Raw genomic sequence first — 11442 nt, 5'->3', positions numbered from 1 at the left:
AGAAAATGACTTTATTCTCAATTTATGACTTCCGCTATAAATATATATATATATACACACACACACACACACACACACAGGGAATACAGCTTTTTAGTTCATAAAAAGGAAGAAAAACAAAATTAAAGAACAGTCAAGCCTCGGTTTTTGAACGTCTCTGTTCTCGACCAAATCGGTTTTCGACTCAAAATTTTGAGGTTTTTATGACCGAAAATCGGTTCTCGACCAAACTGAACACATTTGAATGCGCCACTTGAGTCCTCTTGCCTTCCTTCCACGAGGAAGTGACGCTTCCTCAGGTAGACGAGGAAGTGACGCTTCCTTGTTTAGCGTTCCATGGTGAACAGTAGTGATGGGACGAAATGGGTCGAGGCTCCGAAGCTTGTGTCGAGTAATGGGAGGGGCGTTTCCACGAAGCTTGTATCGAGGCGCGCTTCATTTCGGCAAAACCCGGAATTGATGACGTGTGAGGCCTTGCCGGCCGGCTGAATTGCATTAACGCTTTGTAAGGGGTCTGAAGCATTGCAAACACAGTACAGACTACGGTATAAATAGGTTGCAAAACGCAATGGCGATCGCCTGTTATCTCACATTTTGTGGATTTCGGGCTCCTGGACTTGTTCCACCTGTGCGCAAACAGTGCAACGAGTGCAATCTTTTTTCGAGCCTTGTCCGTTGCTTGCGACGGAACCTGCGTGAAAAAGGTGAACGTCCCCTATATGGGAACATTTTGATTTGATTGCTTCCAATAAGGTAAGGGAGAATAACTACATTAATATAAATGTGTCAATGCAGCTTTTCACTTGTTCTTTTGTCTAACTATTGTTATTTCACAGGTGAAGTGTCAATAACACCTCATCCATGTTAAGGCATTATAGAGCCTTGCATGAGAGCAAGGAGAGCCATGAAACTGGGCCATACCTACCCAAATTTATACAAACTGGCACTCGCATTTCTCTGCAAAGAATATTTTCTAAAGCTGGTGAAATATTGTCCAAAAAAATTCCAATTCAATTGTATTTATAGAGCACTTTCGAACAGCCATCGCTGCATACAATGTGCTGTACATGGAGCAATTTAACATATACAATAAACAGTCAAACAAATCGCTAACAAAGACGGTAGAAAGCACCGAACAGTAAAACCAAGAACAAATCTAAGTCATGCTGAGTCGAATGCCAAAGAATACAAGTGAGTTTTGAGGAGGGATTTGAAGATGGGCAGCGAGGAGGTTTGCCGAATGTTCAGTGGGAGGTCATTCCAGGGAGAGGGACCAGCAACAGAAAAGGCTCGATCCTCTCTGAGCCTCAGTTTAGCTCTTGGTACTTCTAATAATGTCTGGTCCACAGACCTGAGGCGCCGGGGCAGGTGTGTAGGGGCGGATGAGCTCAGAGAGGCCTGGCTGACTCCAAAGTAAAGGGCAGTAATCGAGCCGGGATGTGACAAAGGCATGAAGAGCGTTTAAAGTCAGTCACTGTGGGAAAACTATTATTTCTAAATAAAAATGAAGAATAAATTATCCTTAGCATTTGTTGTATTTTGTTCACATACTAACTTACGAACACAAGCACATTCATATCTTTGTCTTGGGCAAATAGCCATTAAATTCTTAACACTGTTGACCTGTTGGGCTTCTGGACCACTTGATGGCGCCGTAGAGTATAATGCACCATGAAGCTTTGCTACGTGAGCAAACCAATTGGCTGCAAAGCTTCATTGCTTCATGGGGCTTCATTTGGCCATCACTAGTGAACAGATGTGTTCAATAAAGATTTTTTTTCCCAACAAATTGGTTTTCAAACAGCCTTCTGGAACGGATTATGGTCGAAAACCGAGGTATGACTGTAATATGAAAAACACAACCCCCCCTGCCCCCCCGAACCGCCCACTGTCCTTCGCCCCTGCATTAAATTACTCCAGTCCCTCCGTTCTGGTACGGCATGAATAGTCCTTTGTTTTGAAACAAAAGCGGGAGGGAAAAATTTAGTCCTTGGATGACACTCTTTCCAACTACTTGAACTTTCTTCCAAAGGCAAAAAAAAAAAAAAAAAAAGAAAAAAGTCTGCTTAAGCCATTTCCCAAAGTCCAGACACGAAAAATGTTGGATAGACACATTTTTGATGACGTTCACGGAAACAAGCAGTGTGCTTAATGACTGGATAAAACAAAACAACTTTTTTTTTGCAAATTGGTGGTCCCAATTTTTTTTTTTTTTAACATATAGAAACATAATTACCATATACAAGAAACTGTACAAACAGATCAAAGTTCCTGCTGGTTAAAAGTGCAGCTGCGCTATACTCACTCTTTGACGGCAAGAGCAGGCGTGGGTCCGATGTGCGTCCAGATGTAACCTTTCTGCGGACGCACGGGGACGGTGGGGAACGGCGCGCTCCGCGACTTGAAGTACTCTGACGGCGCGTGACACACAAAGTCCAGGTACTCCATTTTCCGGGGCAGGTCCTCTTCCGGACCTCAAAACAGAAACAAACACAAAACAAAACGATTCACCTTCAGGACATGAAGATGATTTGAAACCTAAGTCACATGGACAGAGGAGCAGTGCGTGTGGAATGGAGATGACGCAGATGAAAATCTCATGTCATGATTTTAGTGCGCAAAATGAACATGAAGAAATTTGAATATGGACAGGGGGGTGTAGCTGGCTCACCCAAAATGTAGGTGCCGGCATCAAAGTGGTCTTTGGGGCTGGCCTGCGTGGGAATGAGCCACGTGAGCGCGGCGCTCTTCTCGCAGTACTGGTCCTGAACAAAGCCTCGTATCTGAGCGTAGTACGCCTTCCCGTCATCCTCGTCCGTCACTTTGATCACGTCGCCGATCTGGTAGTACACGCCCTGCCGTGATCCCACACCGCTTAGAAAAATCCAATGCGACAGTGGGGGGTGGGGGGGGGGGGATAATTCCGAGTACCTTATAAAAGACGGACTCGGCTGTGATGATTGTGGAGACTGATTCAGGTGCTTTGATTGGCTGAAAAGGCAGAGATGAGGGTTAATGAGGTGGGGAGAAATAGTACGCATCCAAGCAACAGATGTTTGTCTTACAATCTTGAGTTTAAAAATGTGTCTCCTGCCCTTGCCTTTGGTGGACACTTTCTTCTCAGAAGCAGGGGCTTTGTACTTGGTGCTCCGTAGGCGTGCCGACCGCCTGTGGATCTCCTGCTTTGACTGAACAGCACAAAAAGAAATTTAAAAAAAATGACAATCTGCAGTTTACCATCTTACAGTTTACCACCAGCGAGTCGCAGGGCCTCGCTGATCAGAAAAGTACGAATCCCATTATGTATTTCGAGAGTCCCAAATTTTGAATTTTGAAATGGTCTACTTATTCAATTCATATCCTATGATAATAACACAAATGACAACATGCACATACAATTATAAATAAACGCTGCAACTCTTTGAACAAAAGCAGGTCTCTTCCATCCTTAATTGTCTAATCATCCTTAATTGACGTAAACGCGTCTCCTGCACGCCGCGGATCGCTGGCGTGTGTGTGTGTGTGTCTCGTAGTTTTTTTGTTTGTTGTTGTTTTGACTGAGAAATTTCCTTGCGTCCCAAAAATGCACATTATTTGGAACTGTGCGTCCCGCGGGAAAATTGTGCGTCTAAGATGCGGGACGCAGAGATAACGAGATTGCTGCTACTTCATTTTCTTTCATTGCTTTTTTTTTACTCTGTCCATCTGTACCTCCCTCCTTCCCCCTATAGCCACTTATTTCTTCATTCCTTCATGATCTGCTTTCTTCCCTCCATTTATTTACCTATTTGACCTGTTTTCGTTGTCTTTCCTTCTTTTCCACCTCAGAACATTTTTCCTATTTGCTTCCTTAACGCTGACCTTCTTTGACTCAAACTTACTTTTTAACCCCCTTCCTTCCACCTCAGACCTGCCTTTTCTTCTTGCCTTGTAGACCTTTCCTTTCTCTTACCCTAGTTTAATTCGTCACCATGTTCCTTCCACTTCAGAAAAGAATGTTTCTCATATTTCCTTTCCTCCTTCTACCCTCATTGCTCCTGACTCCATTTTTTTGGTCATTATTGCCAATACCTGTAAAAAAGCAATCACCAGGTTAATTTTAAAAGCTTATACCTAGTGTGACCCGACGTGGTATGTATTTGAGGATAATCCAAGTGTATAGTTTTTTTCTGTGTTCCAGTTCGATTTAGCCAAATGTGTCTCAGTCTGTACCTGCTTGCCTCCACCATTACTGGGCTGAATGCTGGACGACGCGGAGACTCCCGACGGGCCGCCGCCGCCGCCGCTCCCACCGCCAGGGCTGGTGCTGCTCTTCACCGAACAATTGTTGCACAAGATATCTCCTTGGTTCCCTTTCTTCCACATGGACGACGAGTTGGTCTTGCAGACGGTGCAACATGGCTTCAGGCCGAGCGGCATCCTTCACACAATGAATACAAATATCCTGCGAGCTGATTTTCATCCGTAAACGCGATGATGAGGCACCATACAATGGCACCGAAGAATGTTAGATTGCTGCCTGAACGTGGCGCGTAACTAAGCTGATTTGATGTGCAATACGATTACACTAAAAATAGTCTTCAATGATGTTGATTTTTACTAGAGAGGGGGAAAAACTTCATTGCTGGAGCTTCGCGTTCTTCTTCTACGTTTATTTTGTGATGGGTTTGCTGCCACCTGTCGAATTGGTGGTTACAAAGCGATTTTATTACATCATTGTACTGTATTCTCTAATATTGATAAACTATCAATGCAATGAAATACAATACATGCTGATTTATATAGCGTTTTCACAACAGCGGCCGCTGTAATAAAGCACTTAACAAATCAGTTAACAAAGTAAAATAATAAACACAACACATAACATAAAACATGGACAGTGATTCACACTCAGACAAGCACACACTCATGATTTGACGTCTCTTCCTAAAAAAAAAGACGATGCGTCGTTTTATCCTCTTGCTACATGGCATTCACCGATGAGTTCCGACCTTCTCCATTATTATTATTATTATTATATCCCACATTCATAGATAAATATTAAAGACTATTCTGCTACAGAATGTTTTGCAGACGACCGATAAAAGTTCTTCTTCGACGGTTTATGGCAGCGTCCCCCACTCCCCGGCATGTTATCAACACACACAGTGAGAAATAAGAGCCCGGGGGCGGGGCTATTTCAAATTAAAAACAATAAATAAATAACATAAAGCAATAATCGTAAATGGTGCATCAATGTTTTTGTATAATTAAAAATCGTACTCTTACTGTACTGTACTGTTTCGTTTCCATCTCAAAAATTAAGAATTTTTGACTTGATAATCTGTAATACATTATTTCTACTGGTAGCATTCTGCCCTGACAGAGGGCGCTAAAGAAACGTAACCGGTGCCGGCTAGCGGCGAAGAAGAGCATATCCATTCAAAACAATACAGTACTTTGGTAGAAGTTGCATTTCTCGTCTCGCCCGCGTGAAGATGTCTCATGTTAGCCTCGACAAGGACGATCAAGCGCCTGGTAGCAAAAAGGGCCTTTCCCTGCCCATTTCCCGAGTGCGCTTGATCATGAAGAGTTCCCCAGACGTGTCCAATATTAACCAGGAAGCGCTTTTTCTTACCACCAAGGCAACGGTAAAGAAATGCTCATGTTAGCTCGCCCGCTCACCTAGAGTGCCCAGTCTACTTGGTCGTCTTCGGAAGTTTTTCCTAACTTGTGTTGAAACAAGGCACGTGTTTGACCTGAGAGAAACCACAGCGCATTCCACCACACCGTGAAATAATGACAATGTAATCTCTTAAATCTTCTTGAACACAGTTATTATTCTGTTGTAGAAGTGCAACAGGTGCTTACACGTGTCAATTGTACTTACGGCCATCTTGTGGACGAGCAATTAATGGTGTTTCACTCTAAGGTGCCGGACATAATTAGATGAACACAAAATAATAGATTTCTGTCGAATGAAGTGTCATTTCTCGAGGCACACCCGACGATCTTTCAGGCACAGTGGTTGGGAATCACTGGTGAAATGTACTTTTTTTCTTTCTTTTTTCTTTTTTTTCTTTCCAAAAGGAGATGTTTGTTCAACACTTGGCACTGTCGTCATTCAACAATGGCCAAGGAAAAGAAAGCAGCAGTTTGTCCTACAGTGACCTGGCAAACGCTGCAGAGGAGATGGAAACCTTCCAGTTTCTAACAGGTGACATCCGCAATCAACTCACATGAACATTTGAGAAAGACTTACAATTGTTCAGCCCACATGGACCGCATTTTACTGTTACTGAGATGCCAGTTAGTTCAACTTTTAAGAAGTCTCTTAACTATCATTCATCTAACCACAAAAATGAACCAAAACTGCTGTAATAAATATTTATTGCGCTTTCAACAGGCAATCTCATAAAACTTAAGTTAGCCTGAAATATGCGTACCTTATATAAACCAAGTAATTATATTTATAAAGTCAATCCATTGTTTGAAACGACTTCACTCTGAACTATCAATGTCACTTATTTACAAAAGTCTGGAGTCTTTATTGAAATAACTTTAAAAAGATCTTTTTTGCAAGATTAGCATTTAAAAAAATACTAAAAACTAAAAATATATATATTGTATATACAGTATAATGTATGTTATATTGTACTTTACTGTCCGAAACTATCAAACAAGGATAAGAAATGATCATTTAAAATCAGCCCAAAAAATATTTAACTTTTATTTTGCTCAAACGTCAGCTTTCATCTCACGCACATGCTTGTCTTCCTCCATCCATTTGCCCTCACCACCCAAATCCCTCATCCAATCATAAATCACACCTGTCCACCTTCCGTGCCTCACAGACTGTCGAACTCTAGCAACAATTAATACAACCCAACTGCAGTGTTGCCAAGCATTCTCTCCTGTCTGTGTTTAAATTTTTTTTTTATTATTATCGTTACAAAGCAACCCTAGAGTTGTGTTGGAGTTCTACAAATTCTGATTGTCTGCTAGGTTGTGAAGGTATGTGATTGGATGAGTGACCCAGGGAGTTGGGGTGAGAATCAACAATGTTATCGATTAGTCAACATCAGATCGACGATCGTTATCTTTACGTCCATTACAAATAAAAAATCTGAAGTCGTTCAATGCCTAGTAGCAGACTGTTCTTCTCCCCTCCGCAGATATCCTCCCAAAGAAGATCCTGGCCCGCGATTACCTCAAGTCTTTGGAGCAGATGCAAGAAGAGGAAGAAGTCGCTGACTTGTAAAACAAATTGGACATCATGTCTGGGACAGATGTGATTGCTGAACATTTAAAACCCCAAAAGACCGGTAAGAGTCATGTTGACTTGGGACGACTTGGCGATGAAGTCTACAAAGCCGCAAAGGGCGATTGCTGTGAACTTCCTACCTACATGGGGCGATGCTCACAAAAAGCTAGCCGTAGACACTGTTCACCTGTTCAAAGATTTGACATATGGAGAGTTCTGCATGGCCGGGGAATTCAATAGCGAGCGTGGCTGTGGCTTATTCCAGCCTCGAAAACGATTGTGAACGAGGCATTGTAGCTTGGTTGTAAACGCAAACATACCAGGCCTCCCGTGTTGTTCTATTCTTTAAAAAAAGTCCTATCACGCTGGAGCTGAAATACTTGAAATATGTTGTTTGTCTGTAGTGTTTTTCCACATGTAGTAAGTGAACAAAAAGCGCTGTACTACACGTACGTTGTTGCTGATTAAATCGGAATCATTTCACAAGCGTTTTTTTCTTTTCAATCAGCATGTGGAAGCCTCAATCATGTGCGGATGTCATTTCAACCAGACTCTTATCCCTTTCGCGCACCCTGTAACCCAGGGGTGTCAAACTGTTGGAATACATGTAATTCCGTTATCCCATATTTACTCTATGTGTAACTTTAAAACCTGTTTCAGAGTGAAGCCTCATATACAATGGGGTAGGTTAATAATGGTAGATTTGTCGGACCGTGAGAGCTCAGGCTGCTCCCGTTCTAGCTTTTAAGACAATATCTTGATAAGTGAACGGCTTCTGGTCAAATTAACTGTTGCTTGTGAGAAGATAACATCAACCCCAGGACACCTTGTGAGGGACATCCCAAGCTGTGTACGTGGACCATCGACATCCAGCAAGAGCCATTTGATGACATCTCAGGAATGAACTGCGTGTTCTCAGATTTTAGTTACCGTTTCCCTTGGAGGGCCGTTATCACTGAAACCGTACGTCATTAATAACGGTTTCTGCAACTATTGTTTCAGCTGCTGTAAAGATGTTTTTGGTAGCACGAAAATGCTTGCAATATTTCTCTTATTTCTCACATTACATATGAGACTTAAATTTTGGTAGAGATTTTAGAAAGCATCGTGGAAGTTGACATGTTTGATTTGCTTTTGCGGGCCACATAAAATGATGTGACGGGCCAGATCTAGCCCCCGGGCCTTGAGTTTGACACCTATGATGTAACCTGATCGCATGATAAGCTGTCCACTGTAGTGACCGCTGTCCCTAAAAGGGCTTAACTTCATCACGCACACGGCGTTTTGATGAAGCTCAGAACAAGCGCAGTCAAGTTTTGTTTTATGGCGAGTCATCAAACTTTACCCGCCATGCTCCGCCCCACACGCATTGACAACAATTTAAAATTCTGGGCAGTTTAGCGTCATCCATTTCTGTCGTGTACTTGGTACAAATTTGAAAACAATCACGAGATAGCAGCAACTTTCCAAATGACCCGAAAATGACATCTCTGAACCAAAATGTCTGAACTTTCCAACAATTCTACAATGATGTCTCCTCTTTGGTGGTTGAGACTTTTATTGCCATTTACGAAAAGCGCAAAGTCACAACACCAGCGACAAAAAATGCGGCATATTCCACCGCCGATCAACGTATTGGTGTGCTGGTGGTCACTGGCGGATGAGCTTGCTGAGTCTGAGCTGCATGTGGATGAGATTGTCCTCCAGGGTGGACAAGCTCCTCTCCAGGGCGGACGCCAGGTGCTCGCGGGCCCACGCCGACTCCCTCGCGTGGGTCAAATGTTCCTTGACACTACACATTGCAGGTAACACAAAACGGATTAGAATAGCTGGAGGGCAGAAATGAGCCAGACGGTAATGTAAAAAAAACATAGCAGTGCTGGAGTCCAGCGACACCTGTCAAATGCCACCAGATAACAGCAATATTTTCCCGTTCAATCGCTGTTTGTCATATTCAACAACTGTGTAGTTTGTTTACTGAAAAAAAAAAACCCAAATGTAAAACAACATTTTAATGTACCGGTAGTTCCATCTACCTACAAAGTTTTGCTGACATAATTTTTGTCGGTTCAATTCCAGCTCCTGCCTCCTTGTGTAGAGTTGGTATGTTCTACCAGGGTTTGTGTGGGTTTTCTCCGGGTACTCCGGTTTCCAAACTTTCCAAAAACATGCATGGCAGGATGATTGAACACTCAAAATTGTCCCTAGTGTGAGCGAGGATGGTTGTTCATCTCTATGTGCCCTACGATTGGCTGGCAACCGGTTCAGGGTGTCCCCCGTCTCCTGCCTGAAGACAGCTGGGATAGGCTCCAGCACCCCCCCGCGACCCTTGTGAGGAAACAGCCAATCGGAAAATGAATGAATGAATTTTTTTCAGATTTCTTTGTTCCAAACTGGCTGTTCTGCCGATTCCTTTGTCAAAATGGCTGTGTGAACAGTCCTCACAACAAATCTGGAAAATTGTTAACCATGCAGCTTTTAAACCTGCGCATTTGCTGAATTCTGAGAAAAAAAGTGAGAATTCTGACTTTAACCCTTTCAGGTGGTTACTACAGTGGACAGCTTATCATGTTATCAGGTTACTGGTTATCACTATTGGTGCATGAAAGGGTTAGAGAGGGAATTCTGAGATAACAGTGATCATCATGCCAAACTTTTTATTTTTAAAAAATAATTTCTTCACTGGCCCTCATCCTCTTCTTCAATTTAAAGATCAAAATATTCATCTGCAATGTGTGTGTGTGTGTGTGTGTTTTTTAAATCATCTATTATTTTATTAATTAACCCCCTGGTATGTAATGGATCAAATTCACCCGTTTGGATAATCTCTCCATCAATCCATTTTCTAATCTGTTTATCCTCACGAGGGCCGCTGGCGTTCTCAAGCCTATTCCAGCAAGCAGTCTTTTGGCAGTAGGCGGGGTACATCCTGAACTGGTTGCCAGCCAATCGCAGGGTATACGCATATAAACAACCATTCGCACTCACAATCACACTTCGGTAAAATTTGGAATGCTCAATCAACCTGCTACGCATGTTTTAGCATAAAAGGTCGAATGCAACTAATATCATAAAAAGGGGACTCGAAAGCCTCAGAGAAAGTGGTCCAATGGAATGGATGAATCACCTCGCAAGGAGTCTCCCATCCTTGCCGTCTTTCCTCTTCTCCTCCAGGGAGACGAAGACCTTTTCCATGGTGTCCAGGGCCTCAGCCACACTGCGGTGGTCCGAGAGCACCCCCTGTACCTCGTCACTGGCCTGCCGCTGGTAGGAGAGTCCCCCTTCCTCCACGCCACAAGAAGAGGTCACGGCCTCGAGGGCGGCCCGGTTCTGCAGCGCCAGCTGGCGGGATCGGGCCAGCTCTTCTGGCCCGGCTACGTTCTCCCAACAGATATCAAGCGTGGGTGACGGCAACCAGAAGTTCTGCGTACAGTTCATCGAGGGGCTCTCTGCTGCTGATGCGGCAGCTGCTGTTGTTTCAGGTGGTCTGTCGGCAAGGAAGTGATACACGGGGGAGAAACCGGAACCCCATTTGTCATCGGTCCAGTCGTCCTCGTCAACAGAGATGTCTTCATGGGGGGCGCACGCACAGAAGCCCACCAGGAGCCAGGTCCAACTCCACATTAACCGACGCAGCATCTCCAAACAAACACACACAAATACACACACACTATAATAATTAAAAACACATTATTATCAATAATGGGTCAATTTAAAACAGTTTTGACAGAGTTACGACACAGTTGATGCACATACTGTAAATGGTTAGGTAACCTTAACAACCACACAGTAAGGGTCATAAAAAGCCCACCCAAAACATACATCATATGTCATAATCAACATTGTTTTGTATTATTTCTTCACATACAAAGTTAAGAGAATGAAAATAGTTCTCCAGTCCGTCTTGAAACTACATGGACCAAGGTGCTAAGTAGGACTGGAAAAATCGAGTCACACCATGCCTTGAATATTCAATGCTGCTACATCACCACAAAGTCTTGCCTTACTGTCGTAACTGAATGTCCACCCTTGCTTGCAGTTCGCCTTCCAGAGATACCTCGAGCAAGTGAACACCGACGTCCAGGAGAGTCCTGCCGCGCGACTCAAGCTGCCTGATGTCATCGGAAAGAATGAGTGCTCACCCTTTACTGGCTCCCACCAGCAACCGACGGAAAACATCAACTAATTCAGAGCAGACA

The 11442-nt window shown here is 43.4% G+C and overlaps 3 protein-coding genes across 3 annotated transcripts; 1 reads left to right on the top strand and 2 right to left on the bottom strand.

Annotated features, from left to right (window-relative positions):
- Nucleotides 1-600: 600 nt before the first annotated feature.
- On the bottom strand, nucleotides 601-4673 carry gatad1 (GATA zinc finger domain containing 1). The gene is made up of 5 exons (XM_052070667.1): nucleotides 4213-4673; nucleotides 3066-3188; nucleotides 2932-2991; nucleotides 2672-2855; nucleotides 601-2474 (listed from the first exon to the last, which is right to left on the bottom strand). Exons 1-5 carry the CDS (start codon nucleotides 4417-4419, stop codon nucleotides 2302-2304), a joined length of 747 nt encoding a protein of 248 aa, XP_051926627.1. The 5' UTR covers nucleotides 4420-4673; the 3' UTR covers nucleotides 601-2301.
- A 736-nt stretch (nucleotides 4674-5409) lies between these two features.
- chrac1 (chromatin accessibility complex subunit 1) lies at nucleotides 5410-7729 on the top strand. Its single transcript, XM_052070695.1, has 3 exons — nucleotides 5410-5630; nucleotides 6070-6196; nucleotides 7155-7729. Exons 1-3 carry the CDS (start codon nucleotides 5478-5480, stop codon nucleotides 7238-7240), a joined length of 366 nt encoding a protein of 121 aa, XP_051926655.1. The 5' UTR covers nucleotides 5410-5477; the 3' UTR covers nucleotides 7241-7729.
- Nucleotides 7730-8783: 1054 nt separating this feature from the next.
- si:ch211-57n23.1 (uncharacterized) lies at nucleotides 8784-11383 on the bottom strand. The gene is made up of 3 exons (XM_052070677.1): nucleotides 11251-11383; nucleotides 10371-10882; nucleotides 8784-9035 (listed from the first exon to the last, which is right to left on the bottom strand). The coding sequence occupies exons 2-3, from the start codon at nucleotides 10880-10882 to the stop codon at nucleotides 8894-8896; spliced, it is 654 nt and encodes a 217-aa protein (XP_051926637.1). The 5' UTR covers nucleotides 11251-11383; the 3' UTR covers nucleotides 8784-8893.
- Between the last annotated feature and the right edge of the window lie 59 nt (nucleotides 11384-11442).

The sequence above is a fragment of the Hippocampus zosterae genome, chromosome 7, assembly GCF_025434085.1.
Source record: "Hippocampus zosterae strain Florida chromosome 7, ASM2543408v3, whole genome shotgun sequence".
Lineage (NCBI taxonomy): Eukaryota > Metazoa > Chordata > Actinopteri > Syngnathiformes > Syngnathidae > Hippocampus > Hippocampus zosterae.
Note: the sequence above shows the minus strand (reverse complement) of the source record. Positions and strands in the feature narration are given on the sequence as shown.

Bases quoted from the DNA above. Each gene is read 5' to 3' on its own strand.
- gatad1 (XM_052070667.1), bottom strand. From the start codon at position 4,419: ATGCCGCTCGGCCTGAAGCCATGTTGCACCGTCTGCAAGACCAACTCG. The intron at 3,189-4,212 runs GTACAGACTGAG...TGTGCTGTTCAG, and splicing joins GTAATGGTGGAGGCAAGCAG to TCAAAGCAGGAGATCCACAG. The intron at 2,475-2,671 runs GTGAGCCAGCTA...TTCTGTTTTGAG, and splicing joins TGCCGGCACCTACATTTTGG to GTCCGGAAGAGGACCTGCCC.
- chrac1 (XM_052070695.1), top strand. From the start codon at position 5,478: ATGTCTCATGTTAGCCTCGACAAGGACGATCAAGCGCCTGGTAGCAAA. The intron at 5,631-6,069 runs GTAAAGAAATGC...TCTTTCCAAAAG, and splicing joins TTCTTACCACCAAGGCAACG to GAGATGTTTGTTCAACACTT. The intron at 6,197-7,154 runs GTGACATCCGCA...TCCCCTCCGCAG, and splicing joins AACCTTCCAGTTTCTAACAG to ATATCCTCCCAAAGAAGATC.
- si:ch211-57n23.1 (XM_052070677.1), bottom strand. From the start codon at position 10,882: ATGCTGCGTCGGTTAATGTGGAGTTGGACCTGGCTCCTGGTGGGCTTC. The intron at 9,036-10,370 runs GTGATTCATCCA...TGCAATGTGTAG, and splicing joins GATGGGAGACTCCTTGCGAG to TGTCAAGGAACATTTGACCC.